The following is a 22768-nucleotide window of genomic DNA, read 5'->3' on the forward strand; positions in this document are numbered from 1 at the left end:
CGAGCAGTTTGCCATGATTGGCTGAACCGCTTTACGTGACGCTGACGTCACGCGGCCATCGCACGGAGAGACGAATTCATTTGTCTCCCTGATTCTGCCTCTCCGTCACGCGGTCGCGCGCACTATGTGCCCCTTCAAAGAATGCTGGTAATTCTTTTGGCGGCACGCACTGCCGCGGCCACTGTAATCGAGGCCTAACTCTTAACGCTGCAGACCAAGCAATATCCTACATGTGTTTTTTTTTGTTTTGTTTTTTTTAAAAATAAATCAGTTCTGTACTATGAGAAAACACTTTAAAAAAATGTTTTATACAACTCTGAATTACATTTTGAATGTATTATAATGTAACCAGCCTTTTCTGTTTCTATAGCAACCATTTATAAAGTCAGTGATACTGAGTCAATACTCCGCTGCAGCCATTTAGTGAACCCCCGAGCCGAATCTTGGCCGATCGATCGCCAACTTAGCTGATTGCTTATCATTGTGTGGATTGTATTGATGCACAGATTAAAGGGGGGGAACAAAAACAAATTAAATCGGCAGCTTGGACGGCTGCTTTAAAATTAATTACAAATGGCATTAAGAATTGAATTAAAAAAAAACAAATAAACAGTAACGTATCTAATACTACAGAACTGATTTATTTGAAAGAAAACCATATAAGATTTCACATGTTTTGCTGCTTTAATCTGCAGAGAGTTTAACACAAGGTTTCGGGGGGAATAAACTCGCTAGGTTAGGTTTTTCTAATGTATTTGCCGATGGGAGCCTTTGTTTGTGCATAGAACAGGTTCAATTAATTTCCTGCTGCCACATAAAGCAATTTGTCACAAGTATCTGCGAGCAGAAGAGGGTTTTATACAACTTGAGATGCTCTGTCCTTGTTAATGTTATAGTGGATTAATGCAGCGGTGCTAAACTCCAGGTCCTCAAGGCCCCCCACACCGCAACAGGTCAGGTTTTCAGGATATCCCAGCTTTAGCACAGTTGGCTCAGTCAGTCCCTGCTTCAGCACAGGTAGCTCAATCAGCACCTGCTTCAGCACAGGTCTTCGACTGGGCCTCTGATTGAACCACCTGTGCTGAAGCTGGTATATCCTGAAAACCTGACCTGTTGGGGGGTGGGGGGGGGGCTTGAGGACTGGAGTTGAGCACCCCTGAATTAAGGCATCTCTCATTATTTCCCCGCAAGACTGGTTACCAAATTGTACAATGTCTCAGTGGAGTCACAAAGGTCAGAGAGCGGCCAGCTTGTTTATATATCATTACATCGACATGCATTTGTTTTCTCGCTGCACGTCAGGAAATGTGCTCTGCCGACTCAGCACTTGGTGCGAGTCAGTTATATTGATTTACTAGAAAAACGGAGCTTGGGAGAATGTTATTAATGCACATTTAATATCTATCCAATAGAAGAAAAAACTGGCAGCAATGCTAAATGAAAGAATGGGTGATTGTATTCCTTATTAATCTAATTTCAGTAATCCCTTACTGTCTCGGTTACCCTGAGCACGGCTGCTGATGGACCGCTGCAACAAAGTAGTTAGTAAATTTATTGCAGCATTAAAGCATTATTTATTAGCAGCAAATATCAAACTCCTAAACATCACACAATCTCAAAGTCTGGAATCTGGTGAAGTGATCTACTGCTACAATTGATATTTAATAGTATTCCTTTGTGTGTTAATCATTTTAAAAAAATCCTTTTCATTTGTTTTTATGTTTTCTGATCACTATTTTCAATTACTTTAATAAGGCGTGACATGATTGATACATGTAAATGGATGCACAGAGTGAATCCTTTGACACAATCCCCCCCACCCCCTAACAACAAATGTTTAGGTAACTATGACACCCTTCTTGGCAAACAGATGGTTAATCTTGAAGCCTTAATGACATTTCTTTTTCGGGGAACACACAATGCAGCAGGACTCTTTGGGGGGTTATTCATTAAGCTGCGATAATACTAATTGGGCAAATCACACGTAAACTGTAATTTGATTTCAATGGGAGTAGCAGAGCCAATGTGCACATCTCAGTTTAATTAATAACCCCCCTTGGATAGAACTGAACCCTGTTTATCCATTAAAAGGTGCTTGTTTCCTCTTCAGACAAGCTGTCTGGAGACAGAATAAAGCAGGTCATGGAGCACATCTGGAAGCTGCAGGAGTTCTGTAACAGCATGGCAAAGCTGGATATCGATGGATACGAATACGCCTACCTTAAGGCAGTGGTCCTCTTCAGCCCAGGTTAGAACAACTCTTCAGTGGTGAACACACACCCCTCCTGTAGCCTACTCTAAAACTCTTCTTATTTGTAAGATTTCTGCTAAGAGCTCGTCTTGGCCGCTTTGAATACGACAATAACAGAATCTACATTCACTTTTCATGCAGATCACCCAGGTCTCTCAAGTACGCAGCAGATAGAAAATTTCCAAGAGAAGGCACAAATGGAGCTGCAGGACTATGTGCAGAAAACCTATCCTGAAGATACATACAGGTACCGCACTGAATGACTCTGAGAAACCAAATAGCAACAGGCAGCCTACGGGTTTGCAGGAGAAGGTGGTTGTTAAAACGAAGCATTCTCACTGTTATAGTTGTGTATCTGTAGCCATTTCCAAAGGAAATAGGCGGTTGTGGCTGTTGGTATACATTTGCAGTGTTTTATTCTTCTCCCTTGCTCGCGGATATTTATTACACGTTTTGGGTTTTTTTCTAGGCAGCCTGACCTGGCAAAGTATAAAAATATACATCCTATTCAATTTGCATGAAATGATTCCTCTCCTTGCACTCTAGCTACAAATAACCACTCCCAGTATTGTATGTTTATGCAAAGTAACGAAAAAAGGCCAGACAGCGGACAGCCAAAAGGAGGTACAAGTAACCTCCTACGTGTTTCGCAACCTGTCAAGCGCCAGCATGTGCGAAACGCGTAGGCGGGTACTTTTTTAAACCCATGGAATCAGAATAAAGTTATTTTTTTGCCCTGACCCTGACCCAGGCTCCTTTTGGCTGTGCGCTGCCTTCACGTTTTTTTGTTACTTTGGACTTCAGTTACGGTCAGCTGCTCATGTAGTGGCTGATACTCCCTGAGTTTGGTGTGCAGGATAAAGGGAGTAAATGATGCTCTTAATGTGAATGGTATCTTACTGATGATTTGACTTTGGGAACCTTTGATTGAGGCTATAGGGGTGTGAGTCCAGCTGGAGTTTTCAATGCTATGCCTCTGAGGACATTACCGATTTAGAAAAGAGTAGGACCCAGGTGAACACATTGCTGTTTATTTTCACCCACTGGGAAGGGAGGCCACTATTTCAGTTTTCACAATCTGAATAGCCTTGAGCACTCCGTGTTTCTCCAATATACTTGAGCACCCATATGCAAATCTTGCTCTATGTTTATGCAAATGCTGCTTAAGGGGTCGACATGGATACAAAGTACTATGGTGAATTGGTTAAACTGATTCATCAAGTATCCAAGGTAACTAACAACTGTACCCCCTCCTCCCCCTCACTCACAATTTTACCCCCTCCCCATCACAATGTTACCTTCCCTCACAATTTTATATATCCCCCCCCCCCTCCCCTCTGCACAGTTTTACCGGGGGGATGCAGTGGCACAGGATCCTCTGGGGATCAGCCTATTCTCACGCCGACCCGCGCACCCGCTCTCGGATGTTGGGCCTGCCCAGAAGTCAGGCCCAACTTCTCCATTTGCCAAGAGGCCCCAGCACCCCTCCGGTCCTGCTGTGGAGGGGAGTTGCAGCGTCACAAAGGTTTGGCTTGAGTTGCAGCATGGGCTGGCGCGAGAAGAAGCTGATCCTCGGAGGATCAGGCAGGTCGTCCCAAACCAAGGTGCCCGGGCCACGGGTTGGCCACCCCTGACATAAGGCATTGGTGGGCGCCTGCGGCTCCCGATCCCTGGCAAACCCAGCAGCCCACTCTCCCTTAGCTGCTTAATGACAGGGCTGATAAATACTGCTTTGCCCGCTCCTCTCCCGCGATAATCACTAGTTCCCAGTGTAAGAAGAAGAGCGGGACAGTATTCACTATGCACTATATATATATATATATATATATATATATATATATATATATATATATATGTATGTATATATGTAGTATGTATATATGTATGTATGTGCATAATGTGCACGTGGCCCTTAAAGTATATAATGTTGCCTACCATTGATCTAAGGCCTTTTAGGACAGTAGGGCCATCTGTAGAGCTTTAATTGCATCACTGGCAGGGGGTGTGCAGCAGATTAGTGCAGATATGTGTGTGCTCCTCTCTGGCAGTCCTTGTTTTCTCTGCTCTTTACCGCTCTCTACTCCACAGACTGGCCCGGATTCTGGTGCGGCTCCCAGCTCTCAGGCTCATGAGCTCCAACATTACAGAGGAACTTTTTTTTACCGGCCTCATCGGCAACGTTCCGATCGACAGCATCATCCCCTACATCCTGAAAATGGAGACGGCGGAATACAACGGGCAGATCACAGGGGCCAGCGCGTAGCCAGGGGCCAGCGCATTCACGCGGATCAAAGCACTTTTCAGCGCGTCGTTACAGGGCGTGAGAAAGCGCAGTGACTTTTGGGGAGCACGTGCATAGACCCCATTCAGGTGTCAGTGCTGTCCTCTTCTCTCCCTCGCCCTTTGAAATGTCCTTAGATCTACCCCTCCTCCCTCCCACTTGGAAAGAAAAACAATGTTAACAGCCATAACAAGATTACCAGGTAGGAGTATTTCTGTTACATTTACATGTTTTCTAGAGCCAGGACGCAGTCTACTGAACACACTAACATGCTTTTGTAGCATAAAAAGATTGACGATCATCAAAGAACAAGAGTTGCCTCTGAAGTGGTTGATATCTATATATATCAGGACTAAAATTTGGCAGCTAATCACAGAGGTGATTTTAGGGTCATTTTAGGTTCCCTTCTGTGCATCATGTTCCTGACTGATTTTAAAGGGTGTGCAACAGGATGAAGTTACTGTATTAATGCTCATTTTTGTTTAATGAACAGGCGCCGCTAAAATAACAAAACCCTCTCCTGTTTGAGATCCCAAAAATCAATATTCATAAAGGACAAGTGAGAACAAAAAGCTTGTTGAGACCTCCCGACCCTCCCGTAACCTCCCTCAGACGCACGCAGAGCTCCCCAGAAATCTGTCCAGAGAGCTTGCAGCCCAACGGTTTTTAGTTCTCTTCAAAGCAAATAAAACTACAACCCCCAGCATCCCAAGCGGCAAGCAGGGCAATCTGCCTGTAGACCAGGGGTGGGCAGCTCCAGTCGTGAAGGGTCACCAACAGGTGAGGGTTTCCGGATATCCCTGCTTCAGCATAAGTGGTTCAGTCTTCGACGGAGGTACCCGTGCTGAAGTAGGGATATCCTGTTAACCTGACCTGTTGGTGGCTCTTCACGACTGGAGTTGCCCACCCCCGATATAGACTCTTCCAGTGCAGGTGTGCGCAAACTGGGGGGCGCGAGAATTTCTAGGGGGGCCGCGGTGGTTACAGAGGCCCCGCGCTCTTCCCCACGGCATTTAAATTTAATGTCGGGGGAGGCGTGAGGCCTCTGTAACTCCTCTGTAACTCCCTTACCTGTTCTCTGCCGGGTCTTCGGCGATGCGCGTCAAATGCCATGGCGAAGTGACGTCACATGACCTGCGACGTCATTTGACGCCGAGTCCTTGGAGAGGGGGCGCGAACGCTGTGGCTGCCGGGCAGGGGGGCGCAGCTCAAGAAGTGGTGCTTCTCTATGGAGCAACGGTTGAGAAGCCCAGTTTAAGCGCTTGTAGACCCACTGGTAAACTCCCCAATACAAGAAGTCATTAAATAAATGTTGGAGATCATCAGGACACAAAACCTTGAACTTTATCCCATTTGTGATAATGTCTTCAGCACTTTTCTGAGCACTTCTTTTTTTTTTTTTTATATAGTAATATAATGTGTTAAGCCGTCTGTCATTCTGTTTAAATTCCCTTTGCTGTCAGAGAAACCCTTAACATATAGCAGCATGTGTTTTGTATTACAGTAGTGTATAGAATGCAGCAGACAATCATGAATGTAACGGAACAGGGGAAAAGAGCAAGAGATATCACTGTCGGTAATACTTTGTATACGTGTTCCGGCTGAAATTTCCAAAAGCCACGACCAGTCCAGTCCTGTGCCTGCCACAGAAAATACATTCACTTGCTGCAGGGTTGATGGAAAAACGAAAGAAGGGGGCAGCGTTTTTCTGGTGCAGCGATATCCTCTGTGAATGGGGAATTTCATATCCAATAGAAAGGGCTTGCTTGTTAAGTAGGGAGCATGGATGCTCCCTGGTCATGTCTGACCTCAGATCACTTTTTCACCTACCCTGTCACAGCGCGGCGACAGAACTGCTCAATTACAAATGGAAGTGACCTTCAGAAAGGCCAAGCTCTGGCAGAATGGGCAGACGTGTAGCTGCCACGCGTCTCAATATCTCCGTCTCTTATCACAAGACTCCGACTTCAAAGCAACCAGTGTTTCATTTTGTGGTTAAGGCCATGAGCATTTCAATTGATTAAGTTATCTATAATATATAGATAATTTTATATATCAGTACCTAACAAAAGGCTCTTTTCCTGTGCCCGACGTTGGTCGAAAAATATTCTTAGAAATATTCTTATTTAAAACTTCAAGCACTTATTTTACAATCTATACTTCTAGTCGAATGACAACTGCTGACTCCAGTGTCTATATTTTAGATGCAGAAAATAGTTTGGAGTTATTTAATACACGTTTCCCAGTAGCAGAGTATTTAAGCGTGTAACCCCCTTAGTGTGTTGCAGGCTGCGCGGGTAGCTTAGGGGTTGTCACAGCTATTGTACCAATGGGAGGTGAAGTCATTCCAGACTCTCGTACGAGAAGCGGGAGCGCGATCTTTTCTGCCTGTAGAAAAGTAGCATTAAAAGACGAAGAACTTGCATAGAAAATAGACCAGAAATCCTTGATTCAGCACTTTTTCTGGGAATCTGCGGTGTTGCATATTATCTGTGTTTCCTATGGAAAAAAGACTAGTAAAAGCACTCCGTTTTCTGTCAGCGTTCCTCTTCCTGCTCATTGCCATGCGGATATGCTGCAAATGGCCTCCCTTTTCTACAGATCTTCTCAAATAGATGTCTCGCTTTATTGTTGAGAATACGAGCATGTTCCCTTTTGGTAGGAAAGCAGATTTGCCTAATTAATATAGGGGCCATGCAGGGTCGGGCATCGCAATGGGTTGCACACTCACCTAGCATTAAAGGAAACCCGTCTCCTTATTACCAGTGCACATGGCAAGCAATTTGAGTGCTAAGCATTAAACACCCTCACTCCAGTCTCACTCTGCAAGCACTTTAAACCCGGTTCATTTTTGCAGGTGGCAAAGGCCATATTTGTCGCAGTTTTGCTGCACTTTATTTTAGCCCCTGTTTCACTTCCATTGCCAGCATTGAGATGCAGTGGTCATGTGTTCTCCCTAGAGACCGACAATTGTACGCACACATTGTTTATCTTTGTTTTTAATTATTTTTTTTTTAAACTTGGACTTCCTAAACTTAAGATCATTATGAGAGTGATCTCTCCTCTTAAACTCACTGCATGTCATTGTAAATGATCTGTATTTCTGCATTTGGAGGGATAAAATACAATCCTGTTGCTCTCGTTTGCTATTCCGTGCCTACGTAATCTTCCCATATACTGTCACATGGTCAAAATGAGGCATTCTTCCACATGTAACCATGACTTGATAGTACCAGTGCCATGGAAATGTTGGTCCGTGTAGGTATTAACCCGTTACCTGCCAGAGTACAATGTGTTCCAGGCACCTCTGGCAGTGAAGGGAGGGTAACCATTTAGTAGCCCAACAACTCGACAGCAAAGCTTGTTGAATGAGGCAAATTATTTGATCCGTAAGGGGCTGTCTCTGAAGTTATACTTAACCCCTTCACTGCTAAAGGTGGCTGCACCGAGGGGTTAAAAGACTGAGCAAGAATGGGCTGTAACTAGGCTTGTCCACTAGAGAGTATACCTGAGACAGGTTAAGTGGCAAATGTTAGGCTCTCTATTCCAGGTTGGCAAAGAAGGGTGGGAAGCCGTGTTGGTTCTTTCTTCCATGTAGTAATGTGCGAGGGGGATGTAGAGGGAGTAGGAGGTGTGATACCTTTTATTGGACCAACAAGTAGTTGATTATGTTAAGGTTCGATTCTCTCAGGATCCTTCATTGGGTAACCCTGACCCTCGGTAACATATCAACTACTTGTTGGTTCAATAAAAGGTATCACACCCCCTACTCCCTCTCCCTCCTTTGTTACTATCTGCAAAGTTGGTACTAATAGGTGTCACAGGCCCTATACCTTTGGTACATTAGAAAAGGAGTAGCAGCGATTTCCAGGCTTTCATATAAAATGCCTGTTGCAAGCAAGTAATGAATGTGATTAATGGCAGGATTCAGTAAGCGTCGAGGCAGGGGGTTTCGCACCCTGACCCAGCATTACCTGCTCCTGACTGGAATGGGGTGGATACCTCCCATCAGCGCTTAGTGAACCTCCTCCTTATCCTGCCCATGCTATATATTCAGTTTCCCAGCACACGCCTTTAACCAGTTTTAATCTGAATGGAAAATTAGATTTAGCAGTAATGTCACTGTGATCATGTAACAGCCTATGCTGCCAGTACACAACAAGGCACTGATGAAGTTACTGCTACACTATACATTAAAGCAGCAATCGTGGCTCAAATACATCATCCTGAACAGTTGGGTCCACTGGAGTGGCAAGTCCAGGGTGGACCGGGGGACCACTAGGCAATTGGGGAAACAATATGGCCGCCGGGGTCAGGGCTCTCTCCAGCAGCTAATAGAAAAAACTACATGGGGAGATGACATTGCATCTCTGTATTGGTAACCATCTCGTCTATGTTTGTAGTCCCCCATCATATTTGTAGGTGGTGGTGGTGGTGGTGGGGGTTGTGTCAAAACCGGCACAATCAAACTACAAACAAGGTGGTTCCCGCACGTTCGGGGACCAGCAGTGAGCTCTGAGGTTCAGGTAAGTTTAAAATAAAAATAGCGCCAGGTGGCATTGCTGCTTTAAGTATTCTCAACTGATATCGGCATTTAACTCCCACTGTACCAGGCTGCAGCACACTGGGCTATGGCAGTGACAGGGCTCAGCAGCTAACCTCAGACCTCTCAGGAGTCTCCTACTTTCTGCTACTAGAAAGCTGGATATTTCAGGCTCTCACTTGTTGGGTGCTACTGTATGTGCTAGGAACATTTGGGGGGAAATGAATGTAAATCGCGTCATTTTCATCTTGCGACTGTGTATCCAGCACTTTGCTCCTGTGTGCGATTGTATCCAGCACTTTGCGACTGTGTATCCAGCACTTTGCTCCGCTTTATCTCCCATGTGTCAGCTTGCAATTCAGGGAGTATGAAATGCAGGCGTTAGGGGGGGGGGGGTACGTAAAGCACAGATTATAATGCGATGTATCACATTCTGCGCCTCTGAGGGTCAGTTTTTGTCCATTCAATCTGCACCAAAAAAACAGCAAATTTAAAGGTGGCAAAACGTCCTAGTTTCGACCAGATTCTTACATTTGAAGCTACTGTGCTCCCAAAAATGGTGCAATGAGTCAAAACTCACTTCCTCTGCCCCCAATTGCCTTAGTACTCCACCTTGTGTGTTTCACAGTATGTTTGTGTCTTGCATAGCACTGATTACTCTTGGGGACATGCGGTTTTCTCTGCTGTATTATTTGCCAGCATCTTATTACACTCTACCCCCGTCAACAATTGTACTAGAATGTTTGTTTTAAGTGCTAGAAAATGTTTTTCTAAAATATCTTAGCAAATGTATTACCAGTGTTCAGGATGTACAGTATTGCAGCTGCAGACCACACTTTGTGCGGGACATATAGTACACAGGTATTTTAGATGTACCGGTGCCCTCCTGGGCTGGGGTGAGTGGGAGGACCCAAATAATTTTGAAGGAAGAATCTAAACCTAATGTATTATTTCAGAATCTTTCCTTTAATCCAGGGGTGACCAACTCAAGTTCTCAACGGCCACCAACAGGTCAGGTTTTCAGGATATCCCTGCTTCAACACAGGTGGCGTAGTCATTCTGACCAAGCCACTGATTGAGCCACCTGTGCTGAAGCAGGGATAGCCTGAAAACCTGACCTGTTGGGTGGCCCTTGAGGACTGGAATTGACCAGCCCTGACTGGCGGAGGCAATGTGTTGTACACCTCTGGGGCAGCACAAGGGTCACGCTGCTGCCCTGTATTTTATCTCCTGTTTTTCTACGTCCTTTTAATGTCCCGGCTGTCCCCCCACTCTTTCCCATCAGCCTTGTTCCTGTGATGACCTATTAACAAATAGCATGTTCTTTTTTTAATCCGAATTTTATATCTAATCCGTGTCTTCGTCAGGAAGAGAGATTTGCATTGTTGTTTTTGTATATAGAGTATTGCAGTGCATGAATTAGCTTATGCATTTTATTAAATGCTGTGTAAATGTGGCATTGTATTGTTGTTGCTTAATAATACTACCTGAATGAGGTTTATACTATTAAAGTGGATAACAAACTTCATACACGCTGTTTTATTTCTTCTTATTGACATGTCAGATACACATCAGCACACATTTGGAATGTCATCAGCAGAGAGCCCTTAAAAAGAAGAGGTTTATAATAATAACAACAATAATAATAATGTGTTTATTTTATAAAGCGCCAACATATTCTGCAGTGTGGTACAATGGGGGAGGGGAACAGAGTGATAGAAATGACATAAACAGAATGACAAACAAGCGCAAACAGACACAAAAGGTAATTAGGGCCCTGCCTGAGAGTTTACAATCTGGTGAGTATTTTCACTTTGCTAGGTGCATCATGAGTATTTAAATAAGAAGAAAAAAATGGAGTGGTTAATTAAAAAGAAAGTTTGACTGAATGTTGCAGGAAAACGTGAGGTTTAAGCAAAAAATAAAACAAGAAAAAAATTCAAACCACAAATCAGTCTGCTATGAAAAGTAAAAAAAGGTAAGCGTAAAACAAACGTCAAATGCAGCATGTATTTAATAGTTAAATAGGGTTGTTAAATATGCAATTACATTGTTTGGAACATATTGGAACACTGATAATAGGCAGTGGTACAGAATAGATTATCAAAGGCTTCAAAGCTTATGCAAAGGAAACTACAACTCCCAGCATCCAATGCGACGCTCGACGTCACGTTGGTGTGACCGAAAGAAAGTCACTTCCCGGTGTGGTGTGCTGCTTTCTGTCCTCCTGTGTCCCGGGGTGCGCGCCGCCGCCGCCGCCATGCCGATGAAGGGTCGGTTCCCGGTCCGCAGGACTCTGCAGTATCTGCAGAGCGGAGATATAGTGTTCAAGAGCAGCGTCAAGGTCATGACGGTCAATTACAACACGCACGGGGAGCTGGGCGAGGGGGCGAGGTCAGTAGTGGTGGGCAGGGGAAAAGGTCAGCGGGGGGTGCGTGTGCAGGGGAAATGTCATAGGGGGGTGCATGGGGTATATGTGTAAGGGAGAAGGTCAGTGTGAGGGGCAGGGGATATATGTTGGAGGGCAGGGTATGTGTGGTGTGTCAAGGGGCATGCTTGGTGTACGGTGGGCAGGGAGTATATGGGGTTGGACGTGAGGAGGGGGGGGATAAATGGAGGAGCAGAAGACATGGTCAGTGTAAGGGTTCAATGAGAGGGGATGTAACCTCTGTAGTGCTGGAAGTCCGTGCAGGTGCCATGGTGTTAATAAAAACGGCAGTGGATATTCAGAGTTGAGTGCAAATAGCCGCACGGCTATTCGCACTCAGTAGAACTTAACTGAGTGCGAATAGCCGAGCTGTTATGCACAGGTTTCTATGCCTTTATTCACTAGAAAACAATCAGAAAAGTCTTATAGCTCAGTGGTTATGCTGCAGGCCATTAGCATAGTGGACCAGGGTTCGATTCCTGGCAGGGATGTTTAATTTTTCCATTTTATTTTCTACTGAGTGCGAATAGCCGTGCGGCTATGAACACTGTAATGTCAGAAGGTGTTTCGCACGGCTATTCGCACTCAGTAGAAAAAAAAATGGAAAAAAATAAACATCCCTGCCAGGAATCGAACCCAAGTCCAGTATGCTAATGGCCTGCAGCATATCCACTGAGCTATAAGACTTTCTGATTGTTTTATAGTGAATAAAGGCATAGAAACCTACTGACATTACAGTGTTCATAGCAGCTCGGCTATTCGCACTCAGTTAACTTGAGTGCAAATAGCCGCACAGCTATTCGCACTCAGTTGAAAATAAAATGGAAAATCAGTTAACTTGAGTGCAAATAGCCGCACAGCTATTCGCACTCAGTTGAAAATAAAATGGAAAATCAGTTAACTTGAGTGCAAATAGCCGCACGGCTATTCGCACTCAGTAGAAAATAAAATTGAAAAAATAAACATCCCTGCCAGGAATCGAACCCTGGTCCACTATGCTAATGGCCTGCAGCATAACCACTGAGCTATAAGACTTTTCTGATTGTTTTCTTGTGAATAAAGGCATAGAAACCTGTGCATAACAGCTCGGCTATTCGCACTCAGTTAAGTTCTACTGAGTGCGAATAGCTGTGCGGCTATTTGCACTCAACTGTGAATAACCGTGCGGCTATTTGCACTCAACTCTGAATATCCACTGCCAATAAAAACCTGCTACATTTGGTTAGTTTGGGCCGCTGGCTCCTCACTCTCGGTGTATTTAGTTCCCCTCTCTAATATGTTCTGTACTGCAATTGCTGCGCCTATTGTATTCTGTCTCCTACAATCCCATTTAGATTGTACGCTTTGTATGGCAGGGACGCCCCAATTCCTATTATTTAATGTAATGTGTCCCTGTCAATTCTGTAGATCGCTGTGTACATTGTCCGCTCTATATAAATATTCATACTACATGCATATGTCTTGGGTTATGAAACAAATGATAATACAGCAACACACTCACGTGATCCGAACCCCATGGACACGTCCTGGCTCCTCCCGTTCTGTTCCAGGCACGTTTACAGAAACGTATAAAGGCGCCTCTCCCTTCTCTTGTTTCCGCAGGAAATTTGTGTTTTTCAACATCCCCCAGATCCAGTACAAGAACCCGTGGCTGCAGATTATGATGTTTAAAAACATGACTCCCTCACCGTTCCTAAAGTTTTATTTAGGTAAACATGGAAAATCTCACACGGTTTCCCTGTATTTATTTTATATCTCATTAGAGATACAAATAGAGGAGGGTCCTGCGTTGGCTCATAGCGTAAACAGGAAGCGGGTGGCGGTGTTGTGCTGTGTGGTATGTTGTGGTGCTACGTGTCTTGCAGTGTGCTGCGAAGTGTTGTGTGTTGCTGGCCGCTCTGACCAGTCAAGAGTTAAATAAATCCTATTCTGTTTTGTTCTCTGAGTAGCGTCTTTGACGGCTGTGAGAGCAGCAGTGCCAGTTACTGCAGTAACACCACCTCCTATTTTTGGGATAGGTAAAGATGGATGCCTTTTCAGAGGTTTCCCAGAGCCTCTTTTTCAACGACCATTAGGTGTTACATGGCTGACTGCTTTCACTTGCTAGTAAGCAGAGTGGGTGGGGGGTGCAGCACATCCCCCGCTCCCCGTTATTACACCGTGTGATTCCTCTCTGCAGACAGCGGCGAGCAAGTGCTGGTTGATATCGAGGAAAAAAGCAGCACGGACATTGTTCATCATGTGAAGAAAATCCTGGGGAAAAGCGAGTAAGGAAAACGGTGATAACACACTCACACTGTATCACACCAAGAGTGCAGTAACTATATACTGTACATATATACACTCACACGCTGCATCACACCAAGAGCGCAGTAACTATATACATGTATACACTCACACACTGTGTCACACCAAGAGAGCAGTAACTATATACATGTATACACTCGCACACTGTATCACACCAAGAGCGCAGTAACTATATACATATATACACTCACACACTGCGTCACACCAAGAGCGCAGTAACTATATACTGTACATATATACACTCACACGCTGCATCACACCAAGAGCGCAGTAACTATATACTGTACATGTATACACTCACACACTGCATCACACCAAGAGCGCAGTAACTATATACATGTATACACTCGCACACTGTATCACACCAAGAGCGCAGTAACTATATACTGTACATGTATACACTCACACACTGCATCACACCAAGAGCGCAGTAACTATATACATGTATACACTCACACACTGTGTCACACCAAGAGAGCAGTAACTATATACATGTATACACTCACACACTGCATCACACCAAGAGCGCAGTAACTATATACATGTATACACACACACACTGTATCACAGCAAGAGCGCAGTAACTATATACATGTATACACACACACACTGTATCACAGCAAGAGCGCAGTAACTATATACTGTACATGTATACACTCACACACTGCATCACATCAAGAGCGCAGTAACTATATACATGTATACACTCACACACTGTATCACACCAAGAGCGCAGTAACTATATACAGGACATGTATGCACTCACACAACGCATCACACCAAGAGCGCAGTAACTATATACATGTATACACTCACACACTGCGTCACACCAAGAGCGCAGTAACTATATACTGTACATGTATACACTCACACACTGCATCACACCAAGAGCGCAGTAACTATATACATGTATACACTCACACACTGCGTCACACCAAGAGCGCAGTAACTATATACTGTACATGTATACACTCACACACTGCATCACACCAAGAGCGCAGTAACTATATACATGTATACACTCACACACTGTATCACACCAAGAGCGCAGTAACTATATACTGTACATGTATACACTCACACACTGCATCACATCAAGAGCGCAGTAACTATATACATGTATACACTCACACACTGCATCACACCAAGAGCGCAGTAACTATATACTGTACATGTATACACTCACACACTGCATCACATCAAGAGCGCAGTAACTATATACATGTATACACTCACACACTGCATCACACCAAGAGCGCAGTAACTATATACTGTACATGTATACACTCACACACTGTATCACACCAAGAGCGCAGTAACTATATACTGTACATGTATACACTCACACACTGCATCACATCAAGAGCGCAGTAACTATATACATGTATACACTCACACACTGTGTCACACCAAGAGAGCAGTAACTATATACTGTACATGTATACACTCACACACTGCATCACACCAAGAGCGCAGTAACTATATACATGTATACACTCACACACTGTGTCACACCAAGAGAGCAGTAACTATATACATGTATACACTCACACACTGCATCACACCAAGAGCGCAGTAACTATATACATGTATACACACACACACTGTATCACAGCAAGAGCGCAGTAACTATATACTGTACATGTATACACTCACACACTGCATCACACCAAGAGCGCAGTAACTATATACATGTATACACTCACACACTGCATCACACCAAGAGCGCAGTAACTATATACATGTATACACTCACACACTGCATCACATCAAGAGCGCAGTAACTATATACATGTATACACTCACACACTGTATCACACCAAGAGCGCAGTAACTATATACAGGACATGTATGCACTTACACAACGCATCACACCAAGAGCGCAGTAACTATATACATGTATACACTCACACACTGTATCACACCAAGAGCGCAGTAACTATATACTGTACATGTATACACTCACACACTGCATCACACCAAGAGCGCAGTAACTACATACATGTATACACTCACACACTGTATCACACCAAGAGCGCAGTAACTATATACATGTATACACACACACACTGTATCACACCAAGAGAGCAGTAACTATATACATGTATACACACACACACTGCATCACACCAAGAGCGCAGTAACTATACACATGTATACACTCGCACACTGTATCACACCAAGAGCGCAGTAACTATATACATGTATACACACACACACTGTATCACACCAAGAGAGCAGTAACTATATACATGTATACACACACACACTGCATCACACCAAGAGCGCAGTAACTATACACATGTATACACTCGCACACTGTATCACACCAAGAGCGCAGTAACTATATACTGTACATGTATACACACACACACTGTATCACACCAAGAGAGCAGTAACTATATACATGTATACACTCACACACTGCATCACACCAAGAGCGCAGTAACTATATACATGTATACACTCACACGCTGCATCACACCAAGAGTGCAGTAACTATATACATGTATACACTCACACGCTGCATCACACCAAGAGCGCAGTAACTATATACATGTATACACTCACACACTGCATCACACCAAGAGCGCAGTAACTATATACATGTATACACTCACACACTGCGTCACACCAAGAGCGCAGTAACTATATACATGTATACACTCACACACTGCGTCACACCAAGAGCGCAGTAACTATATACATGTATACACTCACACACTGCATCACACCAAGAGCGCAGTAACTATATACATGTATACACTCACACACTGCATCACACCAAGAGCGCAGTAACTATATACATGTATACACTCACACACTGCATCACACCAAGAGCGCAGTAACTATATACATGTATACACTCACACACTGCATCACACCAAGAGCGCAGTAACTATATACATGTATACACTCACACACTGCATCACACCAAGAGCGCAGTAACTATATACATGTATACACTCACACACTGCATCACACCAAGAGCGCAATAACTATATACATGTATACACTCACACACTGCATCACACCAAGAGCGCAATAACTATATACATGTATACACTCACACACTGCATCACACCAAGAGCGCAATAACTATATACATGTATAAACTCTTACTCGATCCACTAGTACCACTGCTTTTTCATTTACAATCTCCGAGTACTACTGTTAACAAACTTGTGGTTTCACTTTCTATTCAAAGAACAATTGATTGATTTTAGCAACTATCCCCCTCTCCTTTTCTGTTTTCTAAGTGTAATAGTTGTATAAAACTTTCTAAAATGACCTGAATAGCGCTTCCGCAATGTAGAATATTTTAAACTTTGGCACAACAACTTTTTCAAGCCACATTGACTACTGATATTGATAGATAGCACCATACAAATAAAAGGACGGATGGAGATATATTCTGCAGCACAGTACAATGTTAAAGGAGGACCATATCATTGTGGGACAATAGGAAGGACTCCTCAATGAGCTTACAATGTAGCAAAAATATATGTATCTACTGTATATATCCTTATCCCTTAGGGCCGGGATCTGCAACTTTACAAGGAAGAGCCATTTTATCAATAATGTAATTGTCCAAAATATTCCGAGAGCCGCAACACATGCATGAATATTACACCCCCACACACTCCTACATATACTGTACACACACTAATAGGTATGTACTGTATAAGCATTAACATACAACAAGCTTTAATCAGAATTAGGGAAAAAGAAATATGTGGGGGAATAAAATGCGTCTCACAAGATCCTTTTATTTTTTTTTATTTTTTTTCCATTGTTTTTCCGTGCAAAACAGTTTGTCGTTTTCAAATACACAATACATACATACACATACTCTACCCCCCCCAAATACATACACACTCCCCCCCCCAAATACATACACACACACTACCCCCAAATACATACACACTACCCCCCCAAATACATACACACTACCCCCCCAAATACATACACACACATACTACCCCCCAAATACATACACACACACTACCCCCCAAATACATACACACACACTACCCCCCAAATACATACACATACTCTACCCCCCCAAATACATACACACTCCCCCCCCCAAATACATACACATACTCTACCCCCCCCAAATACATACACACTCCCCCCCCAAATACATACACACACACTACCCCCAAATACATACACACTACCCCCCCAAATACATACACACACATACACACACACTACCCCCCAAATACATACACACTACCCCCCCAAATACATACACACTACCCCCCCAAATACATACACACACACTACCCCCCAAATACATACACACTACCCCCCCCCCAAATACATACACACACACTACCCCCCAAATACATACACACACACTACCCCCCAAATACACACACAACTTCCCCCGCAAATATACATAACATACACATACACACACTCACATTGGGAAAGTGCAGGAGGCATGCCAGCAGCTGAGATGTCTGGTGGCAACAAGAGGCCCGACCAGCGCCAGACACCCCCCCCCCCCCCCCAAACCAAGAGCAGCACAGTGAGGAGAGCTGCATGTAGGTGCTGAAAGAGCCGCTTGCAGCTCGGGAGCCGCAGGTTGCCTACCCCTGCCCTAGGGATAGGGGCTGATTGGAATATTCTGACATCTCTGGTACAAGTTGGGCAGAGAGATGATTTCAATGTATCCACTGTGAGCCAATCAGAGAGCTCAGTTTGTTAAAGTTCCAAGCATGAGTCATTATATCGGTATTGTACAAGTGAGGCGTCCAAGGGAATATCTCCCCGTAAGGGCTCCAAACAAAAAAAAGTGCTGGATTCAGTGAAAATAGAAGTGCAGGTATTATACACCATATACATGTTCGTTTAGAGCAGAAGAGGCCAACTCCAGTCCTCAAGGGAAACCAAACAGGTCAGGTTTTAAGGATATCCCTGCTCCAGCACAGGTGGTTCAGTCGGAGAAGCAAGGATATCTGTAAAACCTGATCTGTTGGTGGACCGTGATGTGCTGAAGCAGGAATATTAAAACCTGGCCTGTTTGGTAGCCTTTGAGGACTGGGAATTGGCCACCCCCTGGTTTAGGTTCAGTAGGTGGCACGAGGTTGACGTTGGTCTTTCCCGTCTGTTTGCAGCGTGACGCTGAAAGCCGAGGAACAGGCGAAAATGGTGAAGTCCAATCCAGCTAACTTTGGCCCGAAGAAGTACTGCCTGCGGGAGTGTATGTGCGAGGTGGAGGGGCAGGTGGCGTGTCCGGCGTTTGTGCCGCTGCCAAAGGAAATGACCGGGAAATACCGAGCTGCACAGAGAGAGAGCACCGCGGTTCAAACCTCAGACTGACACATTGAGACCTTCTGCAGAGCGCTAGGACCGGGGGCACCCAGGGGCTGAGTTACCACCAGGTTATTTTGCCTGTCAATGATATCTTGTGATGATAACCCAACTCCCGAGTGCCTTATTGTTTTGCATCAAGATTTTTTTTTTTGTTTGTTTTTTTTTCGTCTAAATAAATTTCTATACTTTATTTAATTTTTCCAAATTACCCAAATGTAATTTTGGGATCTTTACTTACTGCCTCCTATAAGCTTACACGCTGCGGGAACAATGTGGTTTGTGAGAAAGGGAAATATGCATCTTTACACCCCGCAAATTATTTGATTCTCTGCCGCTATCCCATTAGTTAATAACAAGGAAATGTAGTTGCAAAGGTTTAGAACGCTCTGGTAATTATTTGGGACGTGGGGTGAGGCGGACACCTCTTCCTAGCAAACTGGGTTTGCTGGGTCCTGTCTGTGTTCTCTGCATAAAGACCCAGTACATATCTGCTGTCCCACATAATTAGATGCGTTTTTAATGTTTCAGAATAGATCACATCGGTAACACTGCTTCCTGAAGTAAACTAATATTTTGGGGGTTTTTGCAGTGACTTTTACAGTAATTAAATATCTAGAGAATATCCCATTACTTGGTCTCTAACTAGCCGTGTTGGTATTTTATAGGAGTTACTGTCAGTTTTCTTGTAAAATGGACTAAAAAAAAATAACTTTAACTCCGATTCCCGGGTTTCTGTCCCACATGAGCGAAGACTTCAAACTAGCATAAATGTTTTTTTTAAACAACGTATCTTTAGAAAGATTCAATCCCCGTGACAGGAACTGGTTAATGGCTTATCAAAAAGCTGAATTTGGTGATCCCGCTGAAAATGAATATTAAATATGCATGCGCCATTCTTACAGCAAAGAATGCAGATGTGATGTCAATATTCATCATAAATACACAGAGAAACACCAAATCACTACCGTAGTAACGAGGGAGTAGGGGGTATGACACCTTTTATTGGACCAATAAGTAGTTATGTTACAAGCTTTCCAACCTCTCCGGATCCTTCATCAGATATGGCAGAAAAACAAACAATATTATATACAGTGTTTGTAAAAGGGATATCTGGTTGTAATGGATGTTGGAAGAAAGTGTTTCTGAAGGACCCTGAGAGGTAGGAAAGCCTGTAACATGTCAACTACTTGTTGGTCCGATAAAAAGTATCATATACCCCCTCCTCCCGCTCCCTCCTTTAAGAAACATGCAAGAAAGGACCAGCACGGCCCCCCACCCATCCTAAATATATCCCAATACAGTAAATGCAACTGCACTGCGCACTCAAGCCATGGTTCAGCCAGGAATTGCGACATGAAAACGTGTATTTAATGAGAAGTCCTGAATGGATATGCCGAGTGACAGTGACGCTCGCATGGGGTGTCCTGCTGCAGTTTCTTTTGCATGAAGATAACATTCTCTAATGTGAGAGAACCTGTTCTGTTTACTCCCTAATTCCTTTGTTGGCCCTATGCAATTATTCCCCAAATCTCAAACGGCTGCAAACAAAAACAGGTCAATTTAATTAGTTTGTTTCCATTCAATTTCAAAACGTGTTGGATCACAATCTACAACACCACAAGCTGACATGAACTGCTTTTCTGAAGTCCTGAGGTATAGGGTGGGGGGTGGACCGTCCTGAGGTATAGGGTGGGGGGTGGACCGTCCTGAGGTATAGGGTGGGGTGTGGACCGTCCTGAGGTATAGGGTGGGGGGTGGACCGTCCTGAGGTATAGGGTGGGGGGTGGACCGTCCTGAGGTATAGGGTGGGGTGTGGACCGTCCTGAGGTATAGGGTGGGGGGTGGAGCCTCCCTACTCAAACTTTCACCTGAAGATCTACCTCATTATTTAAAAACCTGATTCTAATTATCACATTTAATTTAGCTGAAAAAACAGGGTTTCACTTACCACGACTCAATTACTCATTGTCTAATTCATACATCATTTTGTTTCAAAAGACATGAAATTGGTCAATATAAACCCTATTTGATATATAAGACTGGTTTTGATTCAATAATAATAATAGCATGTTCTTGTATAGCGCTGCTAGTTTTACGTAGCTCTTAAGAGACATTTTGCAGACACCGTATGTTTTTGGTACCTGAGGCACAGGGAGATAAAGTGACTTGCCCAAGGAGCTGACACCGAGAATTGAACCAGGTTCCCCTGCTTCACACTCAGTGCCAGTCAGTGTCTTTACTCACTGAGCCGCTGCTTCTCAGGAGCGTTATGGAATTTTCCATCATTGGGGTTCCCAAACTTTCTATTGTAGTTGGAACCTGCTGTAAATGTCATTTTCTCTTATGTTGATCCATAATAAATGGAATGAAATACGTGTTCATGAATATCAGTAGTTTCCTTAACCCATTCAGCGCTTGCCTCACCGCGGTGCGATACCTCTGAAAGCCATCCCGGGAATGAACGTGTTAAGAGAATGGCAGGTTTTAAAATGCAGCGATTTATTTTCCATTTTAAATGCTCCTTTTGATCACCAGACTTCTTCCTTTTTTGTGAATCCTTTTGATCTGTGGAGGAGCGATTAATTATCCATCTACTTTACATTTCTGTCAGTCTTTTGGTGATTAGAGCTCAGTAACAGGGTTTCTGGAAACGGAGGCAGTTCAGAGAGAGGTATCATACCTACTCCCGCTGTATCTAGGGCAGCTTTATATGCCAATAAGTATACCGTGTGTACTTAACCCCTCTGCTCCCAGACACCTGCCACACATGGCATATGATGGTCTCTGTCACTTAACCTGTAACCCAACGTAGACGCACACATTATTAATGTCTTTATTTTCTGTAGTGTGGATGTATTAAAAAGGAAAAGACAAACTGTTTTGTTATGGATAAACCCGCACGTGGGTGTTTTCATTTTTATTCAATTTGAATTATACAAAAGTTTCCAGTAGTTGCAGAAGGTTAAATGTTTTAGTGCATGCGCGTTTTGTTCGACATAATCAAAAAGAACAGGACTTTTAGCATTAATACAGTACAACAAATCTGCAATCAAACATCCACCGCTCCCTGACTGTATATACATTCACAGCCTAACACCACACCTGGATAGAAGCGTCTCCCTTTACCTGCAGTGTTACTGGTTACAAACAGAAACAAGTCCACTAGAATGCAGGTAAAATAATAAGCAGACTTTAGTGTATTATGTTTTATTAAAGTGGCAAACCTCTGCAGTTTATGTAGTTACAGTGCAAGCTCTGCTTTTATCCCCATCGAGACGGCAGTGAGAATCCTTTTGGATGCTACAGGAAGGGACTTTTCGGGGACTAGCACCTCTATCCTGTCAGTAAGAGCTTGTGAGCACTTGGGGACTACGGCGTAAAGCCAGAGTCTTGGGCATACTGATCCGATGGGAGAACTACAGAGCAGCAGCTGCACAGCAATATACATCAGAGCTGCTACAATAAAGTGAGAGCACTTCTCCATGTAACACTCCAGTAATCCCTTAATAATGACACCTTTAATTCCCCGGCCGGTGTTAGTACCGGTAGGAACCATGGAAGAGCACCTGGCTTTTAAATATTAGGGTCACCTGCCTCCTATGTGATAAAGAGTGTGAGCCTCACATACAG

General features: G+C 43.8%; 2 protein-coding genes across 7 annotated transcripts in view; both read left to right on the plus strand.

Moving 5' to 3' along the window:
- The window catches only part of NR2C2 (nuclear receptor subfamily 2 group C member 2), a 28008-nt gene extending 17405 nt beyond the window's left edge, over positions 1-10603 (plus strand). For 5 of the 6 annotated variants that reach the window (XM_075574646.1, XM_075574643.1, XM_075574645.1 and 2 more), the window contains 3 exons: positions 2111-2248; positions 2393-2498; positions 4340-10603. In XM_075574646.1, the coding sequence (XP_075430761.1) occupies positions 2111-2248; positions 2393-2498; positions 4340-4514 (419 nt within the window). In that variant the 3' untranslated portion in view covers positions 4515-10603. Of the gene's footprint in view, positions 1-1480; positions 1542-2110; positions 2249-2392; positions 2499-4339 lie in introns of those variants that run through there. The other variant, XM_075574647.1, reaches the window with a different exon arrangement.
- Positions 10604-11251: 648 nt separating this feature from the next.
- MRPS25 (mitochondrial ribosomal protein S25) lies at positions 11252-19768 on the plus strand. Its single transcript, XM_075574648.1, has 4 exons — positions 11252-11469; positions 13106-13212; positions 13683-13770; positions 18940-19768. Exons 1-4 carry the CDS (start codon positions 11336-11338, stop codon positions 19142-19144), a joined length of 534 nt encoding a protein of 177 aa, XP_075430763.1. The 5' UTR covers positions 11252-11335; the 3' UTR covers positions 19145-19768.
- Positions 19769-22768: the final 3000 nt, after the last annotated feature.

The sequence above is a fragment of the Ascaphus truei genome, chromosome 17, assembly GCF_040206685.1.
Source record: "Ascaphus truei isolate aAscTru1 chromosome 17, aAscTru1.hap1, whole genome shotgun sequence".
Lineage (NCBI taxonomy): Eukaryota > Metazoa > Chordata > Amphibia > Anura > Ascaphidae > Ascaphus > Ascaphus truei.

What these genes read in the sequence shown, in the direction of transcription:
- MRPS25 (XM_075574648.1), top strand. Translation starts at nt 11,336, where the DNA reads ATGCCGATGAAGGGTCGGTTCCCGGTCCGCAGGACTCTGCAGTATCTG. An exon ending in GTTCCTAAAGTTTTATTTAG is followed by an intron (nt 13,213 to 13,682) that starts GTAAACATGGAA and finishes TCCTCTCTGCAG; the next exon opens with ACAGCGGCGAGCAAGTGCTG. An exon ending in AAAATCCTGGGGAAAAGCGA is followed by an intron (nt 13,771 to 18,939) that starts GTAAGGAAAACG and finishes GTCTGTTTGCAG; the next exon opens with CGTGACGCTGAAAGCCGAGG.